The 26,386-nt window shown below is 41.3% G+C and overlaps 1 protein-coding gene across 1 annotated transcript; it reads left to right on the forward strand.

Moving 5' to 3' along the window:
• nup210 (nucleoporin 210) lies at positions 1 to 25,632 on the forward strand. Its single transcript, XM_041945378.1, has 40 exons — positions 1 to 585; positions 892 to 1,031; positions 2,099 to 2,230; positions 2,820 to 2,916; positions 3,208 to 3,358; positions 3,727 to 3,859; positions 4,089 to 4,247; positions 4,514 to 4,582; positions 4,686 to 4,792; positions 5,451 to 5,591; positions 5,728 to 5,865; positions 6,054 to 6,209; positions 6,601 to 6,799; positions 7,821 to 7,966; positions 8,917 to 9,135; positions 9,384 to 9,557; positions 9,688 to 9,880; positions 10,198 to 10,304; positions 10,633 to 10,737; positions 11,177 to 11,278; positions 11,434 to 11,562; positions 11,821 to 11,948; positions 12,032 to 12,167; positions 12,264 to 12,326; positions 12,829 to 13,008; positions 13,125 to 13,205; positions 13,319 to 13,450; positions 13,747 to 13,905; positions 14,296 to 14,387; positions 14,545 to 14,719; positions 15,787 to 15,962; positions 17,256 to 17,476; positions 17,879 to 18,015; positions 18,819 to 18,933; positions 19,802 to 19,948; positions 21,412 to 21,662; positions 21,784 to 21,988; positions 22,560 to 22,679; positions 23,240 to 23,317; positions 24,341 to 25,632. Exons 1-40 carry the CDS (start codon positions 425 to 427, stop codon positions 24,442 to 24,444), a joined length of 5,658 nt encoding a protein of 1,885 aa, XP_041801312.1. The 5' UTR covers positions 1 to 424; the 3' UTR covers positions 24,445 to 25,632.
• Positions 25,633 to 26,386: the final 754 nt, after the last annotated feature.

The following is a 26,386-nucleotide window of genomic DNA, read 5'->3' on the forward strand; positions in this document are numbered from 1 at the left end:
TTGCTAATGGCGGGTATTTGTACGAAATGTGCTCACTTTAAGCTATTGTGTGCTGACTGTATACATTAATGTGAAAGTAGGAATTTTAGATTTACAGGCGCTGTGTGTTTCGAAGCAACTTCGAGGATAAACAAAGCGAAGGACCTGAATTAGAGGACTATAACTGCTATCATCATGTGGCTGCCGTCCAACTGACACAAACTGAACCTGAGCAGGAAAGGCAGCGTGTGTTTTAGTTGAGAAATAGCTTCAGCAGCAATGTTAGCTCACCTGTACGTCTGTCTCAGAGCCACAGCTCCAGAACTACTACACAAACAGCTAACTTAATGGCACGAAGGAAGTTTAGCTAGTACAGAAAGTCAGCGTTCATTCATTCGACCGTTGGATTCGCTCTCAGTAAATCGTTACTATCTCATGAGCGGAAATGATTTCGTTCAAGTTATCGGTGTTCGTGTTGCTGTTACTAAAAACTGTGATTCACGTTAACAGTTCCTCGAAACTAAATATTCCCAAAGTGTTGCTACCACTTGCTAGAAGTACAAAAATTAACTTCACATTGGAAACTACTGAAGGTTGCTACAGATGGTGAGTAGAAAAACGTGTGTCATTGCATGAGGCATGAGGCCACATGGTATATTGTACTGTATACACTGTAGTAAGTTCATGGCAATGTGTTGGGGCCATAAAACTGCTAATCCATTTGAAGTGAATATGGATGTCTAAATTACCTTTGCTAGCCTTTATTGTGTTCACTTTTTAATCCATTCAAGTTTACAGTAAAGCTGCACCTCCACCCCAAGAGTGAGGTCCAGTATAAGGTTACATTGTTGGTGTGATAAATGGCAACTCCACCTGTAAACATGCCCTGTTTTTCTGCTCATATTCTTCCAGGTCTTCCACCAGACCAGAGGTAGCAAGCATCCAGGCTGTGGATGAAGACAGCAGCAAAGGCTGCTCACGAAGAGCTGTTCTCCAGGCTCTCTCCACCCAGCCCTCCCGACTGACCAGCATCATTCTGGCTGAAGATGTTGGTAAATACATGGATGCTCTGCTAATATGACACAGTAGCTCATTCAAGAATTGTTGCTGTCTTTGAGTTGGGACGTTACCTTGAGGAAAATCAATTTTTTCCTTCTATTATTTTCTTGCACTTACACACAGGCCAAGATATACACACGCATGCACGAACAGGACCCACAGACATGCATTAATTTTGGAGAGGTGTGAGTGGTGGGATTGTTGCATAGTGCAGGGCGTGGAGCAGATAGGGGTTCGGTACCTTGCTCACAGGCACTTTGGCAGTACAATACAATATGAGATTAATAGTATACGGTGGGATATTGTCTGTTATGTCCTGGACCATTATCTCCTGAAAAGACTGAAACCCTGAAATGTGTATTGTGAGGGTTTCAAATTGTTTAAGAATCAAAATGCTGGTGATATAGAAATGTCTAGCATTTGGAAAATGAGCTCAATTCCCTTCAGAGTAGCATATCTAGTGAGCATAATGTCATTCTGTTGCACAACACTTTTTTCCCCTTCCTTCTTTGCTATTGTGAAATGCTGTATGTCATCTGTTGCCTGTGGCACTGTTAGCCAGTCATGGGTGACTGACAATTGTGAGCATTTTCCTTGTAATCAGAAAAATCAGACACAATGGCCCTCGCACATGCATCTTAATTGTTTCTTTTAAACAAAAAAACCCAAAGACTATCTCTTCAGATCACAGTTGCCGAATGTGGCCAAACTCGCTCCGGACGTTTTCTGTTTACCATAACACAATGTGATGTAATGTATTGCTCTTGCAACAGCCCAGCATTTGACTTGGTAGGTAAGTGTTGAGCATTTTGCCAAAAAAAGAGGATGCTTTAGAGCTATCAATCTCCATTTCAATCTCCATGCATATGATCAAGTATGTGTTTTAGGGAGGAATAAATTTCTATGCTTTGTGCCTCAACAAGAATTACTGCTCTGCCTTTTTGAATTATGGTTCCTTCAAAGCCATTTATTTCTGGGTTTTTTTTATTGTTTTGTGAAAGTGCAATACTGTGCAGTATGTGCTGTGTATAAGATGTTTTGCCTCCACTTCCATTTGCAGTTACAGGACAGGTATTGCGTTGCGACGCTATTGTCGACATCATCAGTGAGATCCAGATAGTGTCGACGACCAGAGAGCTACATCTTGAGGACTCACCACTGGCACTCAAAATTCATGCACTGGATTCTGAAGGTGACACATATGAACTTTTCACAGGATAAAGTGATTCTCGTCATAGCCTACTGATAATTCAATATCCCCTTAAGACTATTCAGAATAAGTTACATCAATACTTGTAATATTACTCCATGAGTCCATGCCGTATTGTTTATTTGCTCCTCAGACTTTTCAGAGTAATGGTGACTGAGCCGGCTTTAGACAGGGGTTTCTTTACCCTCAGGCTGCTACTGTGACTGGTTCCATTTAGGGCAGACACACTTAGTTTAATGAGCTGTAGCTACAGCCTGACTCTTTCTGATGATGACTCCAGGGCCTGGTGTTTTGTTTTTGTTTGCTTTGTTTTAAAAGTGCATTTTAGATTCATCAGATGGAGTAGATTGCAAAAGGACGGCTAGTATCCCGTAATGAAATGCCTGTTGGTTTTGTTTTTGCTAATTCGACTGCCAGGAGCTTTCAGAAAGTTGTGCTCAGCATCCATTATGCATTCAAGGATCGTGACCTCAGCCTTATAACACAGGTTAAAATGTCCATGCAAATAGTGTTCCCCTCTCAGAAAGCCATGTGTTTAGAATTAAGGTCTGCCTCTTTTTTTATACTGCAGGAAACACCTTCAGCACCCTTTCAGGTCTAGTGTTTGACTGGACCTTAGTGAAAGATGTAGATGTGAATGGATTCTCTGACTCCTACAATTCATTACGGTAGGCTTCCCTGTGTTGATCCCTCACTCGAACTCCACTGAGCACTCTGTTTTTTGTTTTTAATCTGATAGCAAATTGACAGGAGATAAAATGATGAACCTACAATGATTTGCTAACCTACCATAAAACCACCGAGACAGTTATCCTGTTTTGCTGAAATAGTGTAATGCTTCTGTTTTAATCTTTGATTCCTCTTCCCCAGAAAATGAATCATTCTGAAATCAGATGCGAGGGACCATACTGAGTTGAGTCTCTATATATTTTCTAATCTGTCTCTTTTCTCTCCTCAAGGGTACTCAAATTCTCTGAGTCCACATACACACCCCCTGGATACATATCTGAAATGGAGCGTGTTGGGAAACAGGGCGATATTATTTTGGTGTCAGGACTGAAAACAGGACATGCTAAGTTGAAGGCCAAAATACAAGAGCCGTTATATAAGGTAAGCTGTTAAGTGGTACATACGATTTTTTTTTTTGCCTGTTGACCCCAGCACAGAGTTGAAATATTCCATTGTATTGTTACGGTCACAGACAGCCTTAAGGTTTTCTGGTCTATTTTTAATAGAAAAAGGGAAATCAGAAGAGTAGAATAAGTTCTGGTTAAATTGCGCGGTAGCTCATCTCCTGAGACACATCATAGAGATAGCAAAAGATTGCATAAAAGTAACGACTCCTTCTTGCCTTATAAATGACGTCAAATCAGTTGTGAAAGTCGTATTTCTTTCTGTTAGCTGCTTTCGAAAACTGCAACCGGTTTACTTCAGTTTGGTTTGTTTGTTGTTCTGTGACCATGGCATCTGTACCACAGGATGTGGGTGCAGCAGAGGTGAGACTGCTGATTTTAGAGAACATCATGCTGAGTCCTGCACATGATGTCTATTTGTTGGCGGGAACTTCCATCCGATACAGAGTCCTGAAGATAAGACAGGGCACAATCACAGGTTGGACTCTTGTTTATTGATGAGCAAAGTACATTGTTTATTTTTTACTTTTGTTACTGCACTGTATGACTCCCAGCTCATGACGCATCCGTTTGATGCCTAAAATGTGAATTAAAAATGTGGTTCAGTCATTGATGTCACAGAGCACCTGTGCCATCTTTACAGTTTCCTGTCTAGTGCAGGAATGCCAGCTCTTAAGCTAATTTGTGCTTGTGTTGCATTTGTCCAGAGCTCTCTATGCCTTGTGATCAGTATGAACTGCACCTTCAGAACAGTGCGGTTGGTGCAAATGGAAACCCAGATGTTGCTGTGGCTGGTCTGGATCAAAGTACTTCCACAGTTACAGCTATGCAGCTGGGACACATCAACGTGGTGCTGGATCATAAGAGTATCCTTCTGAAAAATTGTACTTGTTATGGTATAATTTCTTGTACTTCGACATCTTAAGATGATAATATGTTGTTTGGAATTGTGTTTTAACTGCAGTAATGAAGTGTTTTTACATCAACACATGTTTTTTTTAATCTGTGAGCAGAGGTTTTGATTGAAATACTAACCAGGAGTAGAATTGTGTGTTTGGCAAAAATCAAGCAAGTAAGTTTAGAGCTGTCATTTTCAATGAAGTGTGCCTTTTCCTTAGTGGCATCTGCTTAGGCCTTCGAATGCAAGGAGTGTCTCGCCTACCCAACAGCACTCTGTATGTGGTTGAACCAGGCTACCTAGGTCTGTGTCTTACTCTTACCATTGAAAGCATAATGGGAAGTGTTTCGTAGTCTCAGTGCATAAAAGATGTAGCTAACATCTGTTTTCTCTGTAATTTGTTTAGCTTTTAAAATCCATCCCGGAGAAAGCTGGGTTCTCGAAACAGGCAGAGTATATGATATCCTCATCGAAGTATTTGATAAATCTGGCAACAAAATCTACCTCTCGGATGTAAGTACGCAGTAAAAATCACCGCTTTTATTTTGTGAAGAATTTACTTGTGCATGTGTGAATGGCGTATGTAACGCTAGAGAATTTGACGGTAATTGTGAAAGTCAGTTGAGTATTCTTGTGAAATAAACTCTGGACCCACCCTGTGACCAGCACATTGTGCTAAGTGTGGATAAAATCAAATATTTCACATTTCATTATCAGTTAAGAGCACAACCTCTGCTGTACTTATGTAAGCAGTCAATACTGTTTTTCTCTCTTGTTTCTTACGCAGATATTTTGTTCATTTGCTCTGTTTTAACTCGCTTATTTTTATTAGTTGTGATAACAGGCCTGGATTCCAATAAATTGAATAGGATTTTCCTAGTTGATGTATAATGGAAAAAAGCAAAAAGGTTTGGTCATCTTTAATCGGAAGCAGCCCGAAAACACATCTGAGAGACATTAGAGAAGAGATTTAGTGCACATTTTATTAGCCAATATTTCAAACCAGTGATGAGAAAATGGTCACCATTGAAGTATGGATAAATCAAAATTTTAACACAACATAAAAAGATAACCTCAGAGTCTGTAATAATTTGAAACCAGGCTTCTATCTAGAGTCATGTCACATGCACTTGTTTGAAAAATCTGCGTGTGGGTCATTTTGATTTTTCAGAATGTCCGTATTGGCACCGGTTTCCCTGCGGAGTACTTTGAACTCCAGGAGTCTTCTCTGAATGGATCATATCATCGTGTCAAAGCGCTCAAAGAGGGCCTAGCTCTCATCGATGCTACCCTAAGTGCTGTTGTGGATGAAGTGAGTTAAATTGCAACCGTGACCCTTTTGAGTCTGTATTTCAGCTGGAGTGTCATTATTGCGTTAACCTTCTGCCCCTTTTCCTCCGCTTCAGTCGAGAGCTTGATCATTTCCTGTGGCCTCTGTTCTATTTCAGACTGGAAGAGTCCACACACTCGCCAACCCAGTCCACAATGAACAGGATGTAGAAATCTATAACCCTATAGTTCTTAGCCCCAGTATCCTCACATTTCCATGGCAGCCCAAGGTTGGAGCTTATCAGTACACAATAAAGGTAATTATTCCTTTTCAGACCGCATGCCGACTTGCTGCTTGAATGGCTTTGAATCTGTCAAAGGCTAAAGAGTCCAACGTGGGACTCCTTTTCTGTGAAACTGTGTTTCCAGCAGTTACTCTTTGCCACTCAGAGAGGTGTCACTCTGGTGCTTATGATTATATCCTATTGTCTGGTGCTTGTGACAGGCGACAGGAGGGAGCGGAAATTTCAGCTGGTCTTCCTCCAATACAGCTGTCGCCACAGTGACCGTGAAAGGAGTGATGACAACAGTCAGTGACATTGGCGTCAGCATAGTTTATGCTCATGATCTACGCAACCCACTGCACTTTGGGCAGATGAAGGTAGGCTGACCTTTAAAACTCACTGTGAATGTGAAACAACACACTTGTTAAATAGTCATGTGGAAGTTATGGTGAGTGATAATCCTATACGCAGTGTTTTCTTTAAGTCAGTTCTTTTTCATTTTGCTTGTCGCTGCAACTTTTTCAAAGATGAATAAAAGTGAGTTTTCGTTCTGTTCCTTTCATCTTTAATTTTTATTAAAGTATGATTTGTCATATCTAATGGAAGTATTTTGTGTACTTAAAGAGGTTAATTCAAGAGAACTGAAAACACTATTCTAACTTATGATAACTGTGGTCCCATAAAAGTACATTACGGTCTTTTAGCTTGAAGCCTGCTCTCAATCCAATGCACTTTCTCTCTCACTCTTTTGATCCTGTTTTCCCTCAGGTGTTTGTTGTTGAGCCTGTGGCCATGGACTTTGCTCCTTGCCCAGTAGAGGCCAGGGTGGGCCTGGTTCTGGATCTGCCCCTCAGGATTTTCGGCGTGCTGGAGGAGGTGGAGAAAGAGCGCGTCATGTTGAGTGACTGCTCCCACTTTGACCTGCAGGTCGAGCAGGACAACCACGGCGTCTTCCAACTACTAGACGGTGAGTCTGACTTGACTGGCTCACGTGTCGAAACAAATTTTTAAAAACAGAGAGTGAACACAATATCCTGTTGTGTAACAGCTGATTTTATGCTTCGCATATTGTGCATTCACTCATGGACTCCAGGTCGAGTGGTATTCAGTTAAGATCAGTAACTGATGGATGCCCAGTCGTGGGACTCATTCACGTATCACTCCGTTTAGTGTTAATCAATATGACTCATGACTGTTAGCCAATGGATGGCCGATTTAACCAGAGTCAAGCACGAATGTGTTGTGGGTATGTTTTATTTAACAGTGCTGGAGTGAACATACTCGTGGGGCTTACGTGAGGAGGCTAATTATGTTGCTGACTCTCATTCATGAAAATGTGAAGTACTTACCAAAGTGCGGCTGTGTTCAGTCCTGTGTGCCATGTGGGAGGGGGGCCCCCCTTGTGTTCATCGTGGTTCTCTCAGTAATAACTGTAATAAAAACCTTTATAATAAAAATTGTTATTAAAGATTATTACAGTCAATTTTCCCATTTGTACAATTTCCCATTAAAACACTAGTACAGGAAACTTTTTAATCAGTTCACACCTTCAATTGTAGTCTCACATTATGGAAGAAAGAATTACAGAAATAATGAGTACAAAAATCTTTTTCAGTACTCGCAAATCCATGTTAGTCAGCCACCCAAATGAATTCAATGGCAAACATTGGAAGTGCCCTGCTTGAAAAACAGTATGGGCACAATCCTCTCTAACATTGAGCCATTTTTAATTTTTTATGGCTTGTCATAGCAACATTTATCTCTCTGAAAGTTCCCCTGTTAGCAAGATCTACAGTCTACTTGTATTATTAATCAGAAGACTTGGAATGGGACAAGTAGTAATATTTCGCTGTATTGCAGTATGGTTTAAGATATGAAGATTAATGAGTTTACCTGTATGAACGATTGTAGTAGCTTGTACATTGTTATATTGCATCTTTTTATCTCTTACTTTTTGGCTTTCTCCAACCCTCTTTGTCCTGATCCAGAGAGGCTGACTCCAGGCCAGGACCACTGCAGTGGGGTGAGAGCCAAGGCCCTGGCTTCTGGGTACACCATGCTTACGGTCAGCTACTCCCATGGCAACGTTCACCTCAGTGCCAAGATCACCATTGCTGCCTATGTTCCTCTCAGAGTGAGTGTAAAGGTTTCACGTTTCTAGGACCTGAACTTTGAGGTGTATAATTTTTGCCATTTGCTAATTTCCTTGTGGCTAAGTTTTTGTTGTTTATTTAATAGAATACTTTTTTTCTGCTTGAATGCTATGGGGCATCTGCATGGTGGAAAAATCTTGAAATGTACCTGAAGTCTTTGTTGTGATCTGCTTTTATTCTCACCTCAAACCATCAATTAGCTTTTGTCTCCTGAGGAAACAAACCAGCTCATGCACGTTCATACACACAGTCTCTCCTTACAATCAAGGCAGAAACGCGACGATCAGCGAGTGTTAAAATGTTCTCCTCCTGGGTTTCTTCTGTGCTCCGTGCATTTTAATTATACATTATACACTCGCTACTCTGATTTGTTTTCTACGCCTGTGCTCTAGTGCTGCAAGAGAATTAAATTGTCTTCAGTTGTTATGGTAGAGCACTTAGTTAAACAGTATGATGCGTATAACGATGAGGTGACCAAATCCCCCATCAAGAAACATTTTGCTACTCCTGAACCACTAATAACTGCTTTTCTTGCATACTATAAACCGTTTGTAAGTATAGTAACATGCTGTTTGGTGCACCACTTTTCAGGCCATGTGTTTTTTTTCATGGCATTGAATAGTATTATTCAAAATATTACAGACATTTTTGGGATGTTTCTCCACTTGTTTTGCCCTAGCAGCTAAAGTTTGACCCAATTTTTGGTTCTTTGCTGTGAAGTATTACTCAACATTCCCCAGCTAAGTTCCTCTTAACACTAGAATGACCAAGCTGATACAGACCAATACCAGCTTTCATTTTTTAATTGTGCAATTGAGATTGAAAATCTCTCTCTTTTTCGTTGCTGACATTTGTTAAAAGTATTTCCTCCTTGAAGTGTCCTGTTGTAACTGTATGAACTTGTACACATCATGATAATGTTATTTGGTAGGCGATTGACCCTGTATCTGTGGCCGTGGTGACTCTCGGATCATCTAAAGACATGCTGTTTGAGGGCGGCCCACGGCCTTGGGTTTTAGAGCCATCAAAGTTCTTTTGCAACTTGAGAGCCGAGGACGAGGCCAGCGTGAGCCTTACTCTGACCAGTCCGTCATCTCACAACTACAACCAGCACTGGGTCAGAGCAACCTGCAGGGCCCTGGGAGAGCAGGTGGGATCTACTGAAACCATATTGTTTCTATTTACCATTCATTTAGCCAACTGAAGAATTGTATGGTTAGGTTTAAAAGCTTTTTGCCACCTTGAGAATAAACGCAATATCTTGAACACCAAGCTTTTATAATGTAACCATAGTTATTCATATTACCACTGTGTATACGAGAGTGTGCTTGCTGTGGTACTATGATGGCTCAGAGTAGTTATAGCTTTCAACGAAGTTGTCATGATGTTATTCTTCAGGTGCTGGAGGTGACGGTGGGAAATGAGGCCAGTGTGACCAATCCTTATCCTGCTGTGGAGCTGGCAGTGGTCAAATTTGTGTGTGCCCCTCCGTCTCGGCTCACCCTGGTCCCAGTGTATACCAGCCCACAGTTGGACCTGACCTGCCCGCTGCTGCAGCAGAACAAACAAGTGGTATGTATATAGTCCCGTCACACACATGCCTTCCCTTTTTAAGACTGGCATTTGTTTTGCATTTATTTCTTACCTTTGTCCACAGTGGACGTGTAATTTTTGGAAAATGATCAATAATACCTTTGTCTAGGTACCTGTTTCAAATTACCGTAACCCCATTTTGGACTTGGCTGCTTTTGATGAACAAGGAAGGAAGTTTGACAACTTCAGCTCTCTGAGCATGTTGTGGGAATCGACCAAGGTGTCGGTGGCCAGTATTGAACCTACAATGCCCATGGAGCTGCTGCTGTTCGCGGATGGCAACAAACAGATGAAACTTCACGGTAAAACATTGTGACTTGCCTTAAACCTTTCCAGTCCGTTTGTGTTTTGTTGTGGTTTTTAAGAAAGAGTGGGTTGTCAGCTTAGCTTCATTCTTTTCTTTAGGCATTTGCAGAGTAATGAGGCAAAAGCAGGAGAGAAAGGCAGGATTTAATTCTAAAACAGCGGAGGCAGACAGAATTATCCGTTCACCTGTCAAAGGGACACTACATTTTTTGTTCTTTTTTTGCTGTCTGTTTCCATAGATTAGTGGTGACAAATAGTTTGGATTGGTGCTTGTGTAATTACTGTTTTGTTTCTGTGTTTTTGTCTGTGGCAGGACGCCGGCCAGTTCTTGTCCATCACCAGACAGGCATTGCTGCCATCACAGTGACCACTCTGGGTTACGAGGTTTCACATCTGGCAGCAGCCAAAGTTCCCAGTCCAGTAAGTGAATACACCACGTCAGAAAGTTTTTCCACTCCCTCTTAAGAAGCTGAACCTCAGTATAATGTTCTTTTGATCTGCAAACATTTTTCTCCCAGTCAAATCTTTGTCAGTTGAGTTTTTTTTGACCAAATGAAGAGCTGACTGATGGAAATGTTGTCCATTTAAATCAATTTGCACATGTGATTATAAAGCTGCTCAGCTTCAACTTCCTTTTTCCATTTATAGATCCAGTTTTGTACTCATAATCTGGCATTACCAGCATACTGCTTGTGTGTTAGTATAACCATTGAACTAATTTGTTTTCAATTCTTCTTCTTCTGGACAGTATGAGCCCTTGACCCCTGTCTCAGCCACTCTGGAGCTCCTGTTAGTTGAAGATGTGAAGATTTTTCCTGACACAGTGACCATATACAACCACCCAGATGTGCGGGTAAGACACAGTTTTATCAGTCCTGTGGCCCTCACGTACGAATCACTTCTCATCTCTTTACTCGAATGTGTGAACACGGAAACACTGGCTTTTCATGGCCTGTTTCTCAACTCAACCCAAGGAATTCAGATGTTAATAATCATTGCTCCAGACACAGCGGAAACTTATATCTCTTGCCCCCTTCCCCCAGTGGGAGTCCCCCTCCTAATCCTGTGTGACATAGGAGCAGTGTTTGGCAGGTGTGAGGGTTAAATAAAAGCTAGTGACCTGTCTAAGAGGATTTTAAAGAGCAAGTGTGGTCAGAGGTCCCCTTTGATGTCACATGCGGGGCCAGCTGGCTTTCAGGAAAACGTGAGGTTGAACTGGGACGGTTTTGTGAATTGGAAAGCAACATGTAATGATTTGAGTCAAAAGGCATTGATTGTATTCTGTTTTGCAGGCGAACTTGGCCCTGCACGAAGGTTCAGGTTATTTCTTTGTCAATACCAGTGTTAAAGGGACTGTGAACGTGGTGTTCCAGGAGGCCCAAAGAACAGTTCAGGTAAGACGTAGCATCTGTGATGGGATTAGTTCATGGAAATACACAACTAGAATATTGAGCAACATAATTTCCACGCTGTTCAAAAATCCATCTAATGCAGAGAATAGAGATTTTGACAATGAAAACATCCTCTCTGATTTGCTGCGTGTGCCCAGGTTTCTTCCATCCACCCAGGGAAGGTGAAGGTCATGGTTCATGACCTTTGTCTGGCATTTCAAGCTCCTGCCATGGCCACAGTACACGTTTCTGACATCCTGGAGGTTTATGTGCGAGTGGTTGACAAGGTCAGTTTCCAGCCCCATAATCCCTCATCTTGGAGGGTCCAGACCCCGCTTGATTAACTGATCCCTATTATCAGTACTACACATTCTTGCAATGCTCCAGTGATGTCTAAGCACTACATATGGTAGTCTTCTTCTTGCACTTTCCTTCCCTATTTTCATGAAAGCGAGGCTGTTTTGAATTAGCATCATTAGATTTGTCCTGTCTGTGAACCAAAATGATTATACTCTAATGATGTATGTCATTCATCTGTATTACAGGTGGAGATTGGCAAATCTGTGAGAGCTTATGTCAGAGTCTTGGATTCTAATAAGAAGCCCTTCCCAGCCATCAATTTCCATTTCATGAATCTTAAACTCAAGGCAGCTTCTGCAATAATCTCTCTAAAGTAAGTATTAAGTTGTTGTTGTTTAGGTTGAGGGTGTAAGCACTTGCAAGGCTTCATGTAAATGTCTAAATACTTTTTTGCAGGCCATTAGCGGAGTCCACAGAAAATGATACAGCTGTTTTCCTGGTGAAAGGTGTTTCAATTGGTCAGACCACTCTGTCAGCGGTTGTTGTGGATAAAGATTCCAAAGAAATTACATCCGCACCTCAGCAAATTGAGGTACAATTTCCTAAATGTCAGTTCATATTTTGACTCTTGCATATGTTGCATATTTGAAGTTTTTTTCTTATTTCTTTTTTTTTTTTTAACTTGTAGGTATTTCCGCCGTTCAAGCTCATCCCAAGGAAAATGACTCTGTTAATCGGAGCCATGATGCAGGTATGTATGATATGGATGCTTAAGCGTAGTCTGGAAACAGCTGGCCTCAGTTCATCTTGCCAGAGGAGTTCATCTGGTCCTCAGTTTATCTTCCAAAAGAGCCCTCTGCCAGGACTCTTCTGGAAGATGACATTAGCCTAATTGCTCTTGGTTTAACATCCAGCCCGCCTTTCATTTGCCTCAGCTCATGCTTTAATAAGAAATCATTTACCATCCATCCAAGAGGCCTCCCAATTGCTTGACATTAAACTTGGTAATACACATACTGCATATTATTTCTGTTGGATCTCCATTTTTCTGATCTTCAGTAGTTTAATACAGAAAGGATACTAGCTTTCAGCAAATTATCAGGCCTTGCATTTAATGGAAAAATGAAATGGAAGGTATTGACTAACCTGTCAGTGTTGTCAAGATCAATCATGTAATAATGATACTTTTTTTTCCTCCCTTTCCTGTTTCCCTTTATTGCACCCACCCCCTTCATTCCTGCTGTCATTTATAGATCACATCAGAGGGTGGCCCTCAGCCTCAGTCCAATATCCTTTTCTCTATCTCCAATGAGAAAATGGCCTCTGTCAATGGCATGGGCCATGTCAGGGGTGTTACCATCGGTAATGTCACTGTGACTGGACTGGTCCAAGCTGTTGATGCCGAGACTGGGAAGCTAGTTGTTGTGTCTCAGGTAAGTAAGTGTGTGCATGTGTGTAGATAGAGATATATATATATAGAGATGATGTGGACTCATGTATGGCTGATTTAGATTTTACGGATTAAAGGTCCACCCTCTTGTGTCCTCAGGATCAAGTAGAAGTTGAGGTTGTGCAGTTGGTGGCCATTCGGATCAGAGCACCTATCACAAGAATCAAGACAGGAGCACAGGTAAGATTATTCTTTAGTATGATTGTTTTTATCTGGAAACAAATGAATTCAGTCCTGTCTGTGGGCGATATCGTTCTTACTGATTGCTTTATTCATCTCCTTTCTTTTTCTAGATGCCTGTATATGTAATGGGTCTGACCAATAGTCAAACACCATTCTCCTTTGGCAGTGCTCTGCCTTACCTCACCTTCCACTGGTCCACCACCAAGAGAGACATTTTGGATGTCCAGCCAAGACACACTGAGGTACTCTTAAGTCAGGATGCTTGAGGTTGCATTTCATATCACATGCAGTTTCTGCCACTTAACCAGTCCTATTTTTGGTTCCCACTGTCCCTTTGATCCTTTTATCAGATTGACGTAAGATGTGTTGTCCCTGCATTACAGTGTGATTAAAACAAAAAAAACAAAAACGTCATCTGCCTTGTCTCTGCTTCCTTGTCAGCTTCTGCCTTGTCCCCACTTCCTCATCACTGTTGCCTTTTTATTTGATTTGCTGCTGCTATTTTTGCCATTCTCATAACGGTGCCTGTCTCCTTCAGGCTAATGTGGAGCTCCAGTCAGAGCACAACTTTGGCATGAGGGTGACTGGAAGAACAAGAGGGCGGACAGGGCTGAAGGTGGTGCTCAGAGTGTCTGACCCCAGTGCAGGGCAACTAGTGGGGAATCTTCAGCAGCTCACAGATGAAATCCAGATCCAGGTACAGCACTGTGGCTACAGCTCTCTTCATAAGGATACACCAGTAAAAGGCAATACTGTAAACATCATATCTGAGCATCAGTATTATAAATACTGTATATGCAGATAGTTTATGAAGATTTATGGACTGCTGTGCTAATCATGACCATGTCCCCCTGCTCCTTTATAATAGAAAAAGCCGTCATTTAAGGCAGCAGTGCACTGATCTTTGCTGAGCTATGGAATATCTGAAGTTGTTAACTTTGTGAAGTGATAAGACTGCAGATTAGTCGGAGCTGAATGCATCCAGCCTCAGAATGCATTAAACTATGACATGTCACTAGTGCGGAAACATCAAAGAATGATTAAAGCCCTCTAATAATTGCAGTTTCAACATTTTGCTTTGATCAAGGTCTATGACAAACTGCACATGCTTAATCCCGAAGTAGAGGCTGAGGAGTTACTGATGGCTCCGAACTCAGCCCTCAAACTCCAAACTAACAGGTGAGTTACAGCTGCCTACCCCTTGGTTTTTGTGTGTTCAAAAAATGTGTGCAGAGAGATTATTCTTTTCAAAAATTTTCATTGGACAGTGCAAAATGATAGAAACATGTACAGAAATCAGATAAGGTTGATGTGATTGTCTTTCTCTGCCTAATAGGGATGGTGTGGGTGCATTGTCTTACCGGATGCTGGACTGCCCTGACCAGGTTGTTATCGCTCAAGTGGATGATAAGGGCTTCCTCTTCTCTGGCTCTCTCACTGGAACCTCCTCTCTGCTGATCACCTCACAAGAGACCTTTGGTGTCAATCAGACTCTCATCCTTGCAGTGAAGGTCAGTTCGAAAGCCACTGGATGGAAAGTGTTTCACATTATTGGTTGAGGCAGTATCTGGTGGTTATTAACAGCAAAAACCATCTCCATGACCCGTTGCCTGGTGTTGTTATATAAGCTGTGCATGTCAATCTGCTTAAACTTTTATATGTTTCAAATTCCAATCGACCCAGGTTAAAGAGGTGGTTGATTTGGTGACACCTGTAGTCACTAGTGGTAACAGCTAATGTGGGTAATACTACAGGTCACAGAATTCTGGGGGCAGCTCAACAAACTATTTTTGTATACATAGACAAGAAGACAGTCAATAATTGGCCTTTTTCATCATTCTGTGAGCAATGGTGATCTGATTTTATGCTGCACACGGCAGGAGTCTGCAAACATCTTACTGTGAAGCACCTTGTTGGGAAGTTTGCAGCCTGTACCTAACAGCTCACTGTGGCTCCTCCTTCTTGTTCCATTACTCCATGATTACTGATCTGCTGTCAAAAAATGCCAAAAATGACTGTTGTCTTGTTTTATACATGCATTTTTGTGACTACTTCATAATAAAAGTCAGCTCATGTTCTGCCAGTCAAATGCTTTTAATGTGAAGCTGCAACAGTAGGAAAGGTTCAGTTTGCATTAGCAGTAACTCAATGTAGCATCGCCAAAACTGGCACCAATTATCACTTTTATTAGAATAAGTTACACTCCATTTTGAGTTTTCATTTTGCCCCAAACCACCAAACAAAAATAAGACAAAGCAATGGTTGAAAGTGAAATCGCTATTTTCCCATACGTCAGGCCCTAGCAAGAATACATAAGGGATGTTCTGACATGATAGATTTTTATGCAGCATCTTTGTAAAAATTGTTTTCATTCATTGTGTCAGTGTATCAAGTAGCCATGTGTCATCTGTCATTCTGATCCATGAGCTGCCTGTATTCTCACATCCAGATTAATTCTCAGTGAGCTGAGTAGTATTGCCACTGTGCGATCATCACCAGTGGCATTGACCCTTGAAATAACAGTTGACATTGTCCTTGCAGTTATGACTGTGACACTGGTTCTTCCTTCGTTCCTCAGGTGGTGCCTGTGTCCTACGTGCGCTTCAGTACCAGTCCGGTGCTTCACACGAACACCAGAGAGAGCCTGAAAGCCCTCCCCCTGGGCATAGTGCTCACCTTCACTGTCCACTTTCATGCCAGCACTGGAGAGGCCCTACACAGCTCCAACTCCCACCTTACGTTTTCCACCAACAGGTCTGTCACCACGACAATCAATAGTTTCTTTAACACACTATTTTCAGGTATTATTTGCTGACATAATTCATAAACAGTGCAACTCAACGCGTGAAACATGACTTGTAGACAGGCAGAGGATGGAGGAGGGTATGTTTTGCAGTTTGGTTAGTGCCCCAAGGTTGAAAAGCTATTATCCTGCTCTTCTGGGCTATATATAGAGAGAGAGTAGCATGGCCTCTCTTTGAGTGGTCCATTCGTGCAACCTCACCCAGCCTTGCGTGACCTAATGTCTCCCCTTATTTCAAATTCTGCCAGACAAGTCATGTCAACCCACAAACTACTCACCCTCTACCAGCTCAACAGAAAATGTATTCATTTGGAATCAATCATTGTTCTCTACATTGTTAAAACATGATTTCTTTTGACAGTATAGATTTGATATTGATCTACACACAACAATATTTTCGACTAGTGCTATGATACACTGTACCATTCCTCTGACTGTGTGCATTAATATCTGTAGAGTACTTCCAGAGTAGTTGAGGTCATGGCAGGGTTCAGAGGCAGGCTGCACATGGAGTTCACAACATTAATTTACTGGGCTGTTCCTTCAACCTCATTTCAGATGGGATTGTTTCCAGCTGAGTGAGTGAGCTAAACTAATGGGTGGGTGGGCAGGGAGGAGCACTGCTGTTCACCCAATGAGGGACTCCCTCACCTGTCTGCACAATAAATTGATTCTATTACCCTGTTCTCAAGGTGTTGACAGACAGTTTTAGGGGAAAACCATCAAAATCATAGTGGTAAAGGACTGATAGTCTTGGGACTAAGGGGGCCTGCCTGTGATAAGATCATACTGAGTCTTAAAGGACTGGATTTTACTGGTCTTTGATGTGGTAGCAGTTGAGCCCTATTCGTCAGACCAAGTGAAACAAAAAGCAAGAGGGAAAAATGTGAAACAAAATAGGGCTCAGAACAATTATTGCAATGGAAAACATAATCTAAACAAAGGAATGAGAAGTATTGATTTTCAAAACAAGAAGCTTGTTTTGTTATGCATGTCTATTAGTATTGGCCAAATTTTACCAACTCTGCTAGTAACAAAGACAATGTCATTTATGTTTGCAAATTAGTTTATTGAAATGACAAGTTGTAGGGGGATGAATGAGGGTTGTGGATGAAGGATTTAACAGTTTTTGGTTGCTGTACTTGTCCCTACTTCCTGCATATCCAAACATGTTATCAATGCAAGTGACGGGGCACAAAATCCACAGTCCATAATTCAACCTGCACCTCGGTTCTGTCCTGCAGAGACGACCTGGTACAGGTGGGGGTCGGGCCTGGTAACCACACTCTGACAGTGAGAACCGTCAATGTAGGCCTCACTCTACTTGCCGTGTGGGACAGTGGAAACATGGGTGTGGCAGACTACGTTCCAATACCTGTCGAGCATGCCATCCACCCACATGAGGCCCACAGACTGGTGGTGGGGGATGTGGTCTGTTTCACCGCCCAGTTAACCAGTCCAGAGGGTGAGAGATTTACATGTTCTTTAGTCAACACACACACTTCATTGTGTATATGTATAAGAACAAAGGAGAACAATCTGGAAAGTTATAAAATGCAACCTTCAGATTTGGCTTTAATGGTAAAGTGTTATCTGCTTTTGTGCTCTTCCACTATCTTTACACAGTTCAATTTTATTTGATTTGTTGTCTGTGATTAAAGTGGAAGTACAAGCATCTTTCTGGCTCTGCGTGTTATTGAATTTCCTGTAAGGATAAAGTACCTATTTATCTTAAGTCCATTTAAATTATAGTACTCCTCTTGGCTGAGGAGATCCATATATTTTACACCTTGCATATTATAAGCCGGTTTAGTTTAGCAAAGTGTAAATATTGTTTAAAAGCTGGACACTCTTCTCTTCTCTGCAGGTGTTCATGGTACTTGGAGCTCCTCGGCTGATAGTGTACTTCAGGTGGACCCTAAAAGTGGTGCAGCAGTAGCCAGAGACTCTGGGACAGTTACTGTGTACTACGAGATACCTGGTACTTTGAAAACATACACAGAGGTATGTTATCAGTAGGTAGTAACTGCTGTCTTAGCTGCAATTCTTCACTGAGAGACTGTGTCTACCTTGGTATCTATTGTTTCCCTTTTAATCATGGCTGTGATGAATGAGCTACAAGAAACAGGTTCTGAGTGTTCTAATTATGCAAACAGCACATCTCTCCGGTCTCTTTATTTCTTCTCTTGACATCTCTATTCTCCAGAGACTTTGATCTTCTTCATCAGTGCATCATCCTGTATCAGTCTTCAGCAATATATCATAATGAGAATCAGACGACAACAGGTGTATAGTATATAGTATATCCATCATCACCTTTCAGGAAAGCACAAGCTAACGTGTGTGCACAGCACTGCGGCTGTTGAGATTCTCATACATGATTGAGTGTGGAAAGGATTAATTGGCTCTGCCTCAGAGTGTCACCATACTCTATCCTTCCTGCTCATGAGCTGAATGTAACCTGCAATTTTCTATGAATATTTCCGATTAGCAGAACAAGAATTGATGAGATTTGGTGTGAGGTCTTTTATCTTAAACAGAAAGGTGCTCACAGGAATTCTGATGAAATGAACTGAACAGAGAGATGTTTTTTCAACAGTGTGAGAGGAGTCATTGATAGAGGTAGCAGTAATGTTACATTAAAATCTCAGCTGTGTTTTAATTAGTTATGTTTCACTGACAGTCTGATTCTGATTGATGTAAGCAATTAGTTCTGGATGTTGAATTATGTTGTGATTACTGCAAGCAACACACCTGAATCTTCTCAGGATTTATTGGCTGTTTTCTTTCTCTGTATGGGTCTGTAGGTAATAGTAGAAGCAGCTTCAAGGACAGCAGCTATGGCGCAGGCTACAGCTGTCAGGAACGGCAAAGAAACAAAGGTCTTACTCACCACCAGAGAGAAAGGAACCAACCTCATTGGTACTGACTTGGTTTTAGTGAAGCATTCGCTCAAATAATAGTTCCACATTTTAGGAAATGCACTTAATTGGCTTTCTTGTTTAAAGTTAGACAAGGAGATTGATCATCTCTGTAGAGCTCACATTTAGCATCTACCTTGTCAAAGTGTAAAACCAACAATTTGCTCTTTTAAAGATGATTATGGGCTGGACTATTTTTTTTTAACTGCAACCTGTAATTTTTTAGAGTGTCCGTTGGTTGACTGGCAACTGCTCAGAGCCAGGGAATAGTCCAACACATAAACCCCCGTAAAGCAGCCAAGTGTCATTTTTACACTTCGCTTTTTGTGCAGTTTACACCGGGGCTGCCCAAACTTTTCCCCTCAGAGGGCCCAAACTGAAAATTAATGGTGGGCCACGGACTGTGTTTATGAAAAACGATTAATAATTAGGGATCTTACACATTTTTACCACACAAAATATAAAACAACACAAACAGCAATTAGATTTTCTTTCCGTAGAAATGTCTGGTGTGCCAAATTGGACCTTATGGCAGTCCAATGTTGTCCCATGGCCCCACTTTGAGCAGCCCTGGATTAAATGCACAACATATAAAGAATTAATTAGTAAACTTCAGATGTATTTTAGGAGGATGTTTTTTCCTTCGGACAGAGCCACGCTAGCTGTTTCCCCCCGTTTCCTGTCTTTGTGCTAAAATAAGCTAAACAGCTGCTTCACATTTAACAGACAGATACAAAAGTGGTCACTCTTCTCAACTTAGATTTATAAATAAGTCATTAATATTAATATATTTTTTCTTGATTTAAAGACAAAGTGTGCACTGAAGCAAACAGATTAGGTATCTTATGCCAGTGTGTTCTACCCTGCAGGAACCTGTTCCCCTGCACAGGCTGAAGCTATTTCTCAGCTGCAGCCAGAGACTTCTGTCAGCTGCCATCTCAGCTTTACCAGTGATGCTATTGGCTTCTCTGCCAATGATGTCTTCAAATCGTACACCAGTTTTGACTCCAGCATTGGTAAGGCTGATCTTAATTCTGACCAGAAATCATGTTCACGGTCAAAGAAGCAGTGAGTCTTTTATATTTGTATATAGGCTGTGAGCGTTTTGACTGTCTTGAATTGTTTCATTATATACAGATGCTGCTCATCAAACCTTATTGACAAACAGCACTGAACGAACCTTAATTGTTATAACTAACATTAGTCAATTAATTTATGCACCATAGCACAGTCCAATCCTTTGTTTTTAATTGTGGTGTCGGGCTACCCTTCTTTTTACATTTAAATTCCAGATCGTCCCTTTTTAAAGTTAGTGGTTGAAGACTACCTCTTAACATCTCTTAACTGTCCATAACTAACATTGATTGTTTTGTCTTTCTCATCATTTTCAACCACCAATCATTTTTTACCACCACAGTTCCAAAAAAGGTTGGGACGCTGTGTAAAGCATAAATAAACAGAAAACATTCATTTGCAAACGAACTGTTAGCGACAACGGTTTTACAAAGTGTTTCTGAGCCCATGCAGTAACATCCTTTATCCAGTCATGTGTTCGAACAGCAATGAATGTCGCTCCATCCTTGCTTGTGAACGACTGAGCCTCTTCAGGATGCTCCTTTCATACCCAATCATGATACTATCACCTGTTACCAATCAACCTGTTTACCTGTGGAATGTTCCAAACAGATGTTTTTGGAGCGTTCCACAACTTTCTCAGTCTTTTGTTGCTCCTCTCCCAACTTGTTTGAAACGTGTTGCAGCATCAAATTCAGAATAAGCAGATATTTACAAAAATCAATGAAGTTAACGAGGTAAAACATTAAATATATTGTCTTTGTACTGTTTTCAATTTAGTATATGTCAAAAAGCGTTAGCAAATGTTCACATTCTGTGTTATTTATATTTTACAAAGTGTCCCGTCTTTTTTGGAACCAGAAGTATTCTAAATTTCCACAATAAAAATTTATTTGAAACCTAACAAAGGCACACTGTTTATGCACATGCTGTGCATGATTGATGGGAAAATACTGTTTACAAGAGCATAATCAATACCCGCATTGCTCTTGGAATGAATTTAGCAGGGGCTATAAAAGGTGTCCAGGTGATGTATCGAACTGCAGAGAGTCCCTGTAGCTTGAAAGTACCGGTGTAATTGTGTTTGGGGTTTGGGACTTCACCCCAGTTGTTAACTTATCTCTGAGGGGCTCCAGTGTGTGTGTACAAGGCTGCAACCACTCAGCTGAATCCCACTGACATCCTAATGGGAGCATGTGATTGTGAAATGACCCTGACAAATTCAGAGATTAGAAGTGAGTGGGAACATATATTGCTTTTACGTACAGATCCTGCACCTTTTTGAGGCCATGTTGACACTAGGGATCAGAGACTGTGGCATCCACAGTCTTTTCAAGTCCCAAATGCACACATCAATTATTTTATCTTGAACCATCACATTTACCTCTGTGAATTCTTGCCCCAGGCTTCTACACATGTTCCATGACCTTGCAGCCAATGACTGACCAGCAGACCCGTGTGCTCAGCATGTCCATGACCAACCTGCTGGTGAAGGCAGTCCTGGTGGGCAGTGCCTCCTCTGGGGAACAAGTCAGTGCTGTGCTGGCCATAGAGCCAGGCCTTTACTCTGACCAGACTGAGCTGCTGCTCTCAAACCTGCACCCGTCAGCTGAGCTCACCATCTACGGCCCGACTTCAGCCATGTCCAACATAGAGGTCAGGCAAAACATCGTCTCTGGCAGGCTCTGAATGTGCTATTGTTACATGTTTACAGTATTTAAAACTTTCCTTGTAAGACCAAAGGACACATGTGTATAATTCCTTTCCACATCTTTAGGTGGTGTCTACTTCTCCCAACATTGCTGTCCAAGAGAAGGAGGTAAACCACGGCTTCCCAAGTTTCTCAAAGTACACCATCAGCGCTGTGGACCCTCAGGCAGCGGTCTCCGCTTCTATTTCCATAAGCAGCACTTCCTGCGGCAGGACTCTCGTCATCCCAGTCACTTTGATTCACGTCGCTGATCCCAGTGCTGCCATGCAAGGTTAGATATCCTTTCAGTGCAAATGACAAGTCACCGCGCCGCAAGCCACAAGGTCATGTGCTTAAAGTTTACTTTATGTGCAAGGTCACAGGAAAGGTAGTCGGGCTATCACCAAGTCCATGCAGACTAATCCTAAAATACTTTGTAGCATGAACGTTGTTTCGTTCATTTCTGGCGCGTCCAAGTGACAGGCAATGTCGTACAGCAGTATAGTACCTTTATCCCATTTCTTTTTTTTTTGCATCTGTGGTATTAAATTCTAAATTCTTCCTCACATTACTTCTCACATGGTTTATTATCATGATAGCAATAATGATCATGACAACTTATTTAACAAGTAGAACTGTGTCTGCTGTTTGATATTTCTGTCACCTGGAGGACAGAACCGACAAGGCAGATTTTCAGAAACCATCAAATATTGTTTTGATTTCAATGTCACGACCACTGTTAGAAAACATCATTATCCCTCAGTGCCATAGCTAATATTTGGTGGCGGGCTCTATGTTCTCAGCATTTCGAGGTTTTGACAGCCTGTTATCCCGTCCACCGCGCCCTCTCTCTCTCTCTGCAGCTGCTGCTCCAGTTGTTAACATGGAGGGGGGCCACTCCCTGCACAGCTTCATAAACAGCTACCAGATGATGTTCTTCACCCTGTTCGCTCTGCTGGCCGGCACTGCCATCATCATCATCGGTGGGTCACCTCATTTCTGTAGGGAAATGCTAGGCTTGTAAAGCTGAGACAGTGGGAGGTCCTGGAATACTAATCAAGGGTTTGAATACCTGGATTATTTTGCATGATAATGAGGAACGTTTGGTTTCACATCTGTTGTTTTCAGCTTCATCTTGTCATTCCTTAATGGAGTTATTTTATCCGACTTGAGTGTACAGCACTGCTGGGGATTTGCTTTTGTCGGTTAATATTTATATTTTTGGTGTTCTCTTATTGCAACAAGGCAGCTAAAATAAATGCTGTAATTTCTTTCACATGTATTTTGAAAGCCAACGTCTTCAACTTTACAACAAGCCACTGCTGGGTCAGCTTGTCTTTAATAAGAAAAGGAAAGTCACAGATTTGTTCAGTAGTAAAGTACAGTCATAGCTTGACCTACTCAGTTCGTGTTCATCAAAGGCGGTCAAAATTTGAAGCACTTAAGGTTGTGAAGAAATTGTGTGAGTCCCCAGAGGTTTTTTTTTTTTTTTTTTGGAAAGAACTCTTCAAACAGTGTGATGATGTGTTTTTATCCCCTGCAGTCCTCCACACTCTGTTCTCTCCAAGGGAACAAGCTTATCATCCTGCTTTCACCCCGAGGACACCACCACCCACTTCAGGTGGGACACCGTCGCTGTGTTTTTAAGTAAACAGAAACTAAAGCATACATTCGAAGGGATGAAACAGTAAATGTCAGTCCTTGAGCTCCATCTCGCTTTGGTTTTAAATGAGTAAAGAGAAATTTGTTCAACCGCTCATTCTGCGATGCCACTAGGCTGTGAAGCTCCACTGAGAATTAATTAGAAAGATAGAGGAGGTTCTCCATCAGCATCCAGGACAATATTCTGCCGTCAGAATAGATTTTTTTTGTTAACACTTTACACTATGTTTCACAAAAATGGGACTAGTTACTAAGGAGCAAGTGATGAATAACCTGAGAGTTGATGAACTGTTAATGAGTGGTTCCTGAGTGACTCTGGACAGTATATTGTAGATATCACGTTGTCATTATTTCCTCTTTTTGTGCCCCCTCAAGTAACGTGATACATCATGCAGAGTAGTTACTGAGCGGCCCCACATAACCTCATGATTACCTTACCATTGCTTACCCTTTTTAATACTCATGAAGGAGTTTGTTCTCCAGTAATTCATCATTATCTGCTACATAGTCCTCAAATCAGAGGTATTCTACTTAAAAGCGATTCATTAATTATTAGATCATTCGTCACTCATTCCTAACTAACTAGTCATATTTTTGTGTAGCATATTGTACACAAAGTGTTAACTTTTTTTTCTATAACAACTGCTAGCTCACGCATTGTAAATTAAAGCTCATTTGGAATTTCGATTCCAATTTACTGTGAATGAAGCTGCCGCAGGAGGTGTTTGATGTCACAATTTATAGCCTGCGCTCTGGCTGCTACAGCGTGTTTAGGAGAGATTAATACACGTCACCAACACAAATTAGGCTGTTCATTTATGATTTTAAAGCCAAGTGGTCCTTCCTGTTTTAATTCTGCCAGATTTGGCCAACTTTAACTGCCAGCAACTGATTAGCTCCATTTATTTCTCATGTATAATATTTTCTTCTTTCCATCTTCTTTGTCTCTATTAACTGACTGCTATATTTGGCTCCTCTTCAGGTTTCGACTCCCCAGACCTGAAATCATTCAGCCACAGAATACCGAGGACGGACCCGAACAGCAGCCCCAGGTCGCGTCTCTATTCTCCAGACTACAGGTCCTGATAAAGCTCCGTCCGGTCTCTATTCTTCAAAAGAAGAACACCACAGGCCATTAATGCCCATTGAATGTGCCTCTGTCCCTCAGTATGAATGGCGTGGGATGTGACTGCATAATCTCAGTTTCATGCAGTTGTCTTTACATGTCAGTCCAGATGGTTGAAAGAATAGTAGATCAGTTAAGATGCAAGCTGATAACAGGGCTATTTTCTTTGTGTGTACGTTTTGTGTGTGGAACAGTTTATACTGTATATATAAATATATATGTGTGTGTCCTTTTTGCGGTTTGCCATGGAAATTGTTTTTATACGAACCCACTCTCTTATTAACTGACATCTTTCGAAGCGTGCTTGAAAAACCAGACCACTAGTTTGTGCTTAAATACAGCAAGGTGACCTTTTGCGTTCGTTTGCCCTCGACTTGTGTGCTACTTATATTTGACGTGACATTCAATAACTCAGGTTGTACTTTATTCTTGACAAAAAGCAAAAATCAAGTTGAAAGACTTTGATGAGCAGAAACTGTCCAGAATGTTGTAGCTTATACATTGTGTGAAAATGCTGTCCACTGAAACCGTCCTTCGGTGAGAAACCCTCCATATGTGCATAATCCTAACCAGGAAAAGGTTAGTTTTTTTTTTCTGTTTTTGAGCATGTTTGGGAAATGTAATTTCCCTGTAACAGTATTCAACCTTACTGAGTTTTTGAGCCATAATCCATGCAGCTCTTTCTAATTCACAAATGTGAAACGGTTAAGCAATGTGAACCATCGTTCAGTTTTTATCCCGGCGTTGCTTCAGTGCAAAAGCAATCAAATGTGACCTGTTTTCATTTCTGAAAATGTACTGTCTGAATTTGTTTTCTGACCACATTTCCGGGAAGACATTACTGTAGCAGTGCTGAATTTGCCAGGACATAAAAGTGTGACTTTGTTTTAAGTGAGATATTTTTGTATTTGAAAAAAATAAATGTCGACAAGGACTCTTATTTATGTTAGCTAGAGGAATTCAGTTTAATTGGAAGTGGAGCATGTTTGATGATCGATTGGCTTCAGTGCTGTTCTTGTGTTTAAGATTCATAGTCATGCCTTATAATCATATCTGAACAGCTTTCGGCACATACACATAATACAGACACGAGTTTGTTTGCTTGTATGAATACTCGCTTGCTTTTGCTAATTAAAAAGTTTTTACTTCTCGCATTCAGCATCGGCCGTGTGATTATTATATATTGTTATTTCTGATGGTTATAAATCTATTCTGCACTGAAAAGTTTGCATTTAAATGAGTTCACAATGTAGCATTTTAACAGACAAATAACAAGCGTCTTCTCACACACACATTTAGTCCAGTCTGAAATAAATACTAAAGCTATTCTTCCACTTGCAACACTGATTCTGTCGCTCACTCCCACTCAACCTACAGTAATAGTGACTACACTAACATCCTCATGAATTAATTTACTGCATCAGCGCCGGTTTGGTTCTATATTTTCTTTTTCTCTATGTTGGCATCTAATCTGCCATTTCCTATAACTGCTGTCCCTTGTGTTTTTGCCCTGTGTTTACTGTGTATGCAGTATGTGGAAACACTGAAGTAACTGCTCAAAGGTGATAACATTTTAACAGTATTCTTTCTAATTGATTTGCAAGGGAAGTGCTGGTGCATACATATAAAGTTCCTCTTTATAGAAACCGGTGATTTTGTGCGTCAGCGGTAGATAAATTCACATTCATCCCCAAGCCAGGACACTCTCCACACACGCACTGTACACACAAACTGAGGGGATTAGGAGGATATCTTTCTGGCTCTCTGAGGACGCGTAAAGGTCTGCGACCACTGATCAAATATCTCCCATCTGTCTGCGACACTGCTCTGGGAGGCTGTAGTGGGTCCCAGTCACCCAGCTCATCTGTACGCCTTCTGCACGTCAGCGACGGCTACACAATC

The sequence above is a fragment of the Chelmon rostratus genome, chromosome 10 (assembly GCF_017976325.1).
Source record: "Chelmon rostratus isolate fCheRos1 chromosome 10, fCheRos1.pri, whole genome shotgun sequence".
Lineage (NCBI taxonomy): Eukaryota > Metazoa > Chordata > Actinopteri > Chaetodontiformes > Chaetodontidae > Chelmon > Chelmon rostratus.

Excerpts from the sequence above, each read along its gene's own strand:
- nup210 (XM_041945378.1), top strand. The coding sequence starts at position 425 with ATGATTTCGTTCAAGTTATCGGTGTTCGTGTTGCTGTTACTAAAAACT. Across the intron at positions 7,967-8,916 it reads CTGCCTATGTTCCTCTCAGA|GCGATTGACCCTGTATCTGT; the intron begins GTGAGTGTAAAG and ends GTTATTTGGTAG. Across the intron at positions 11,279-11,433 it reads AGGCCCAAAGAACAGTTCAG|GTTTCTTCCATCCACCCAGG; the intron begins GTAAGACGTAGC and ends GCGTGTGCCCAG.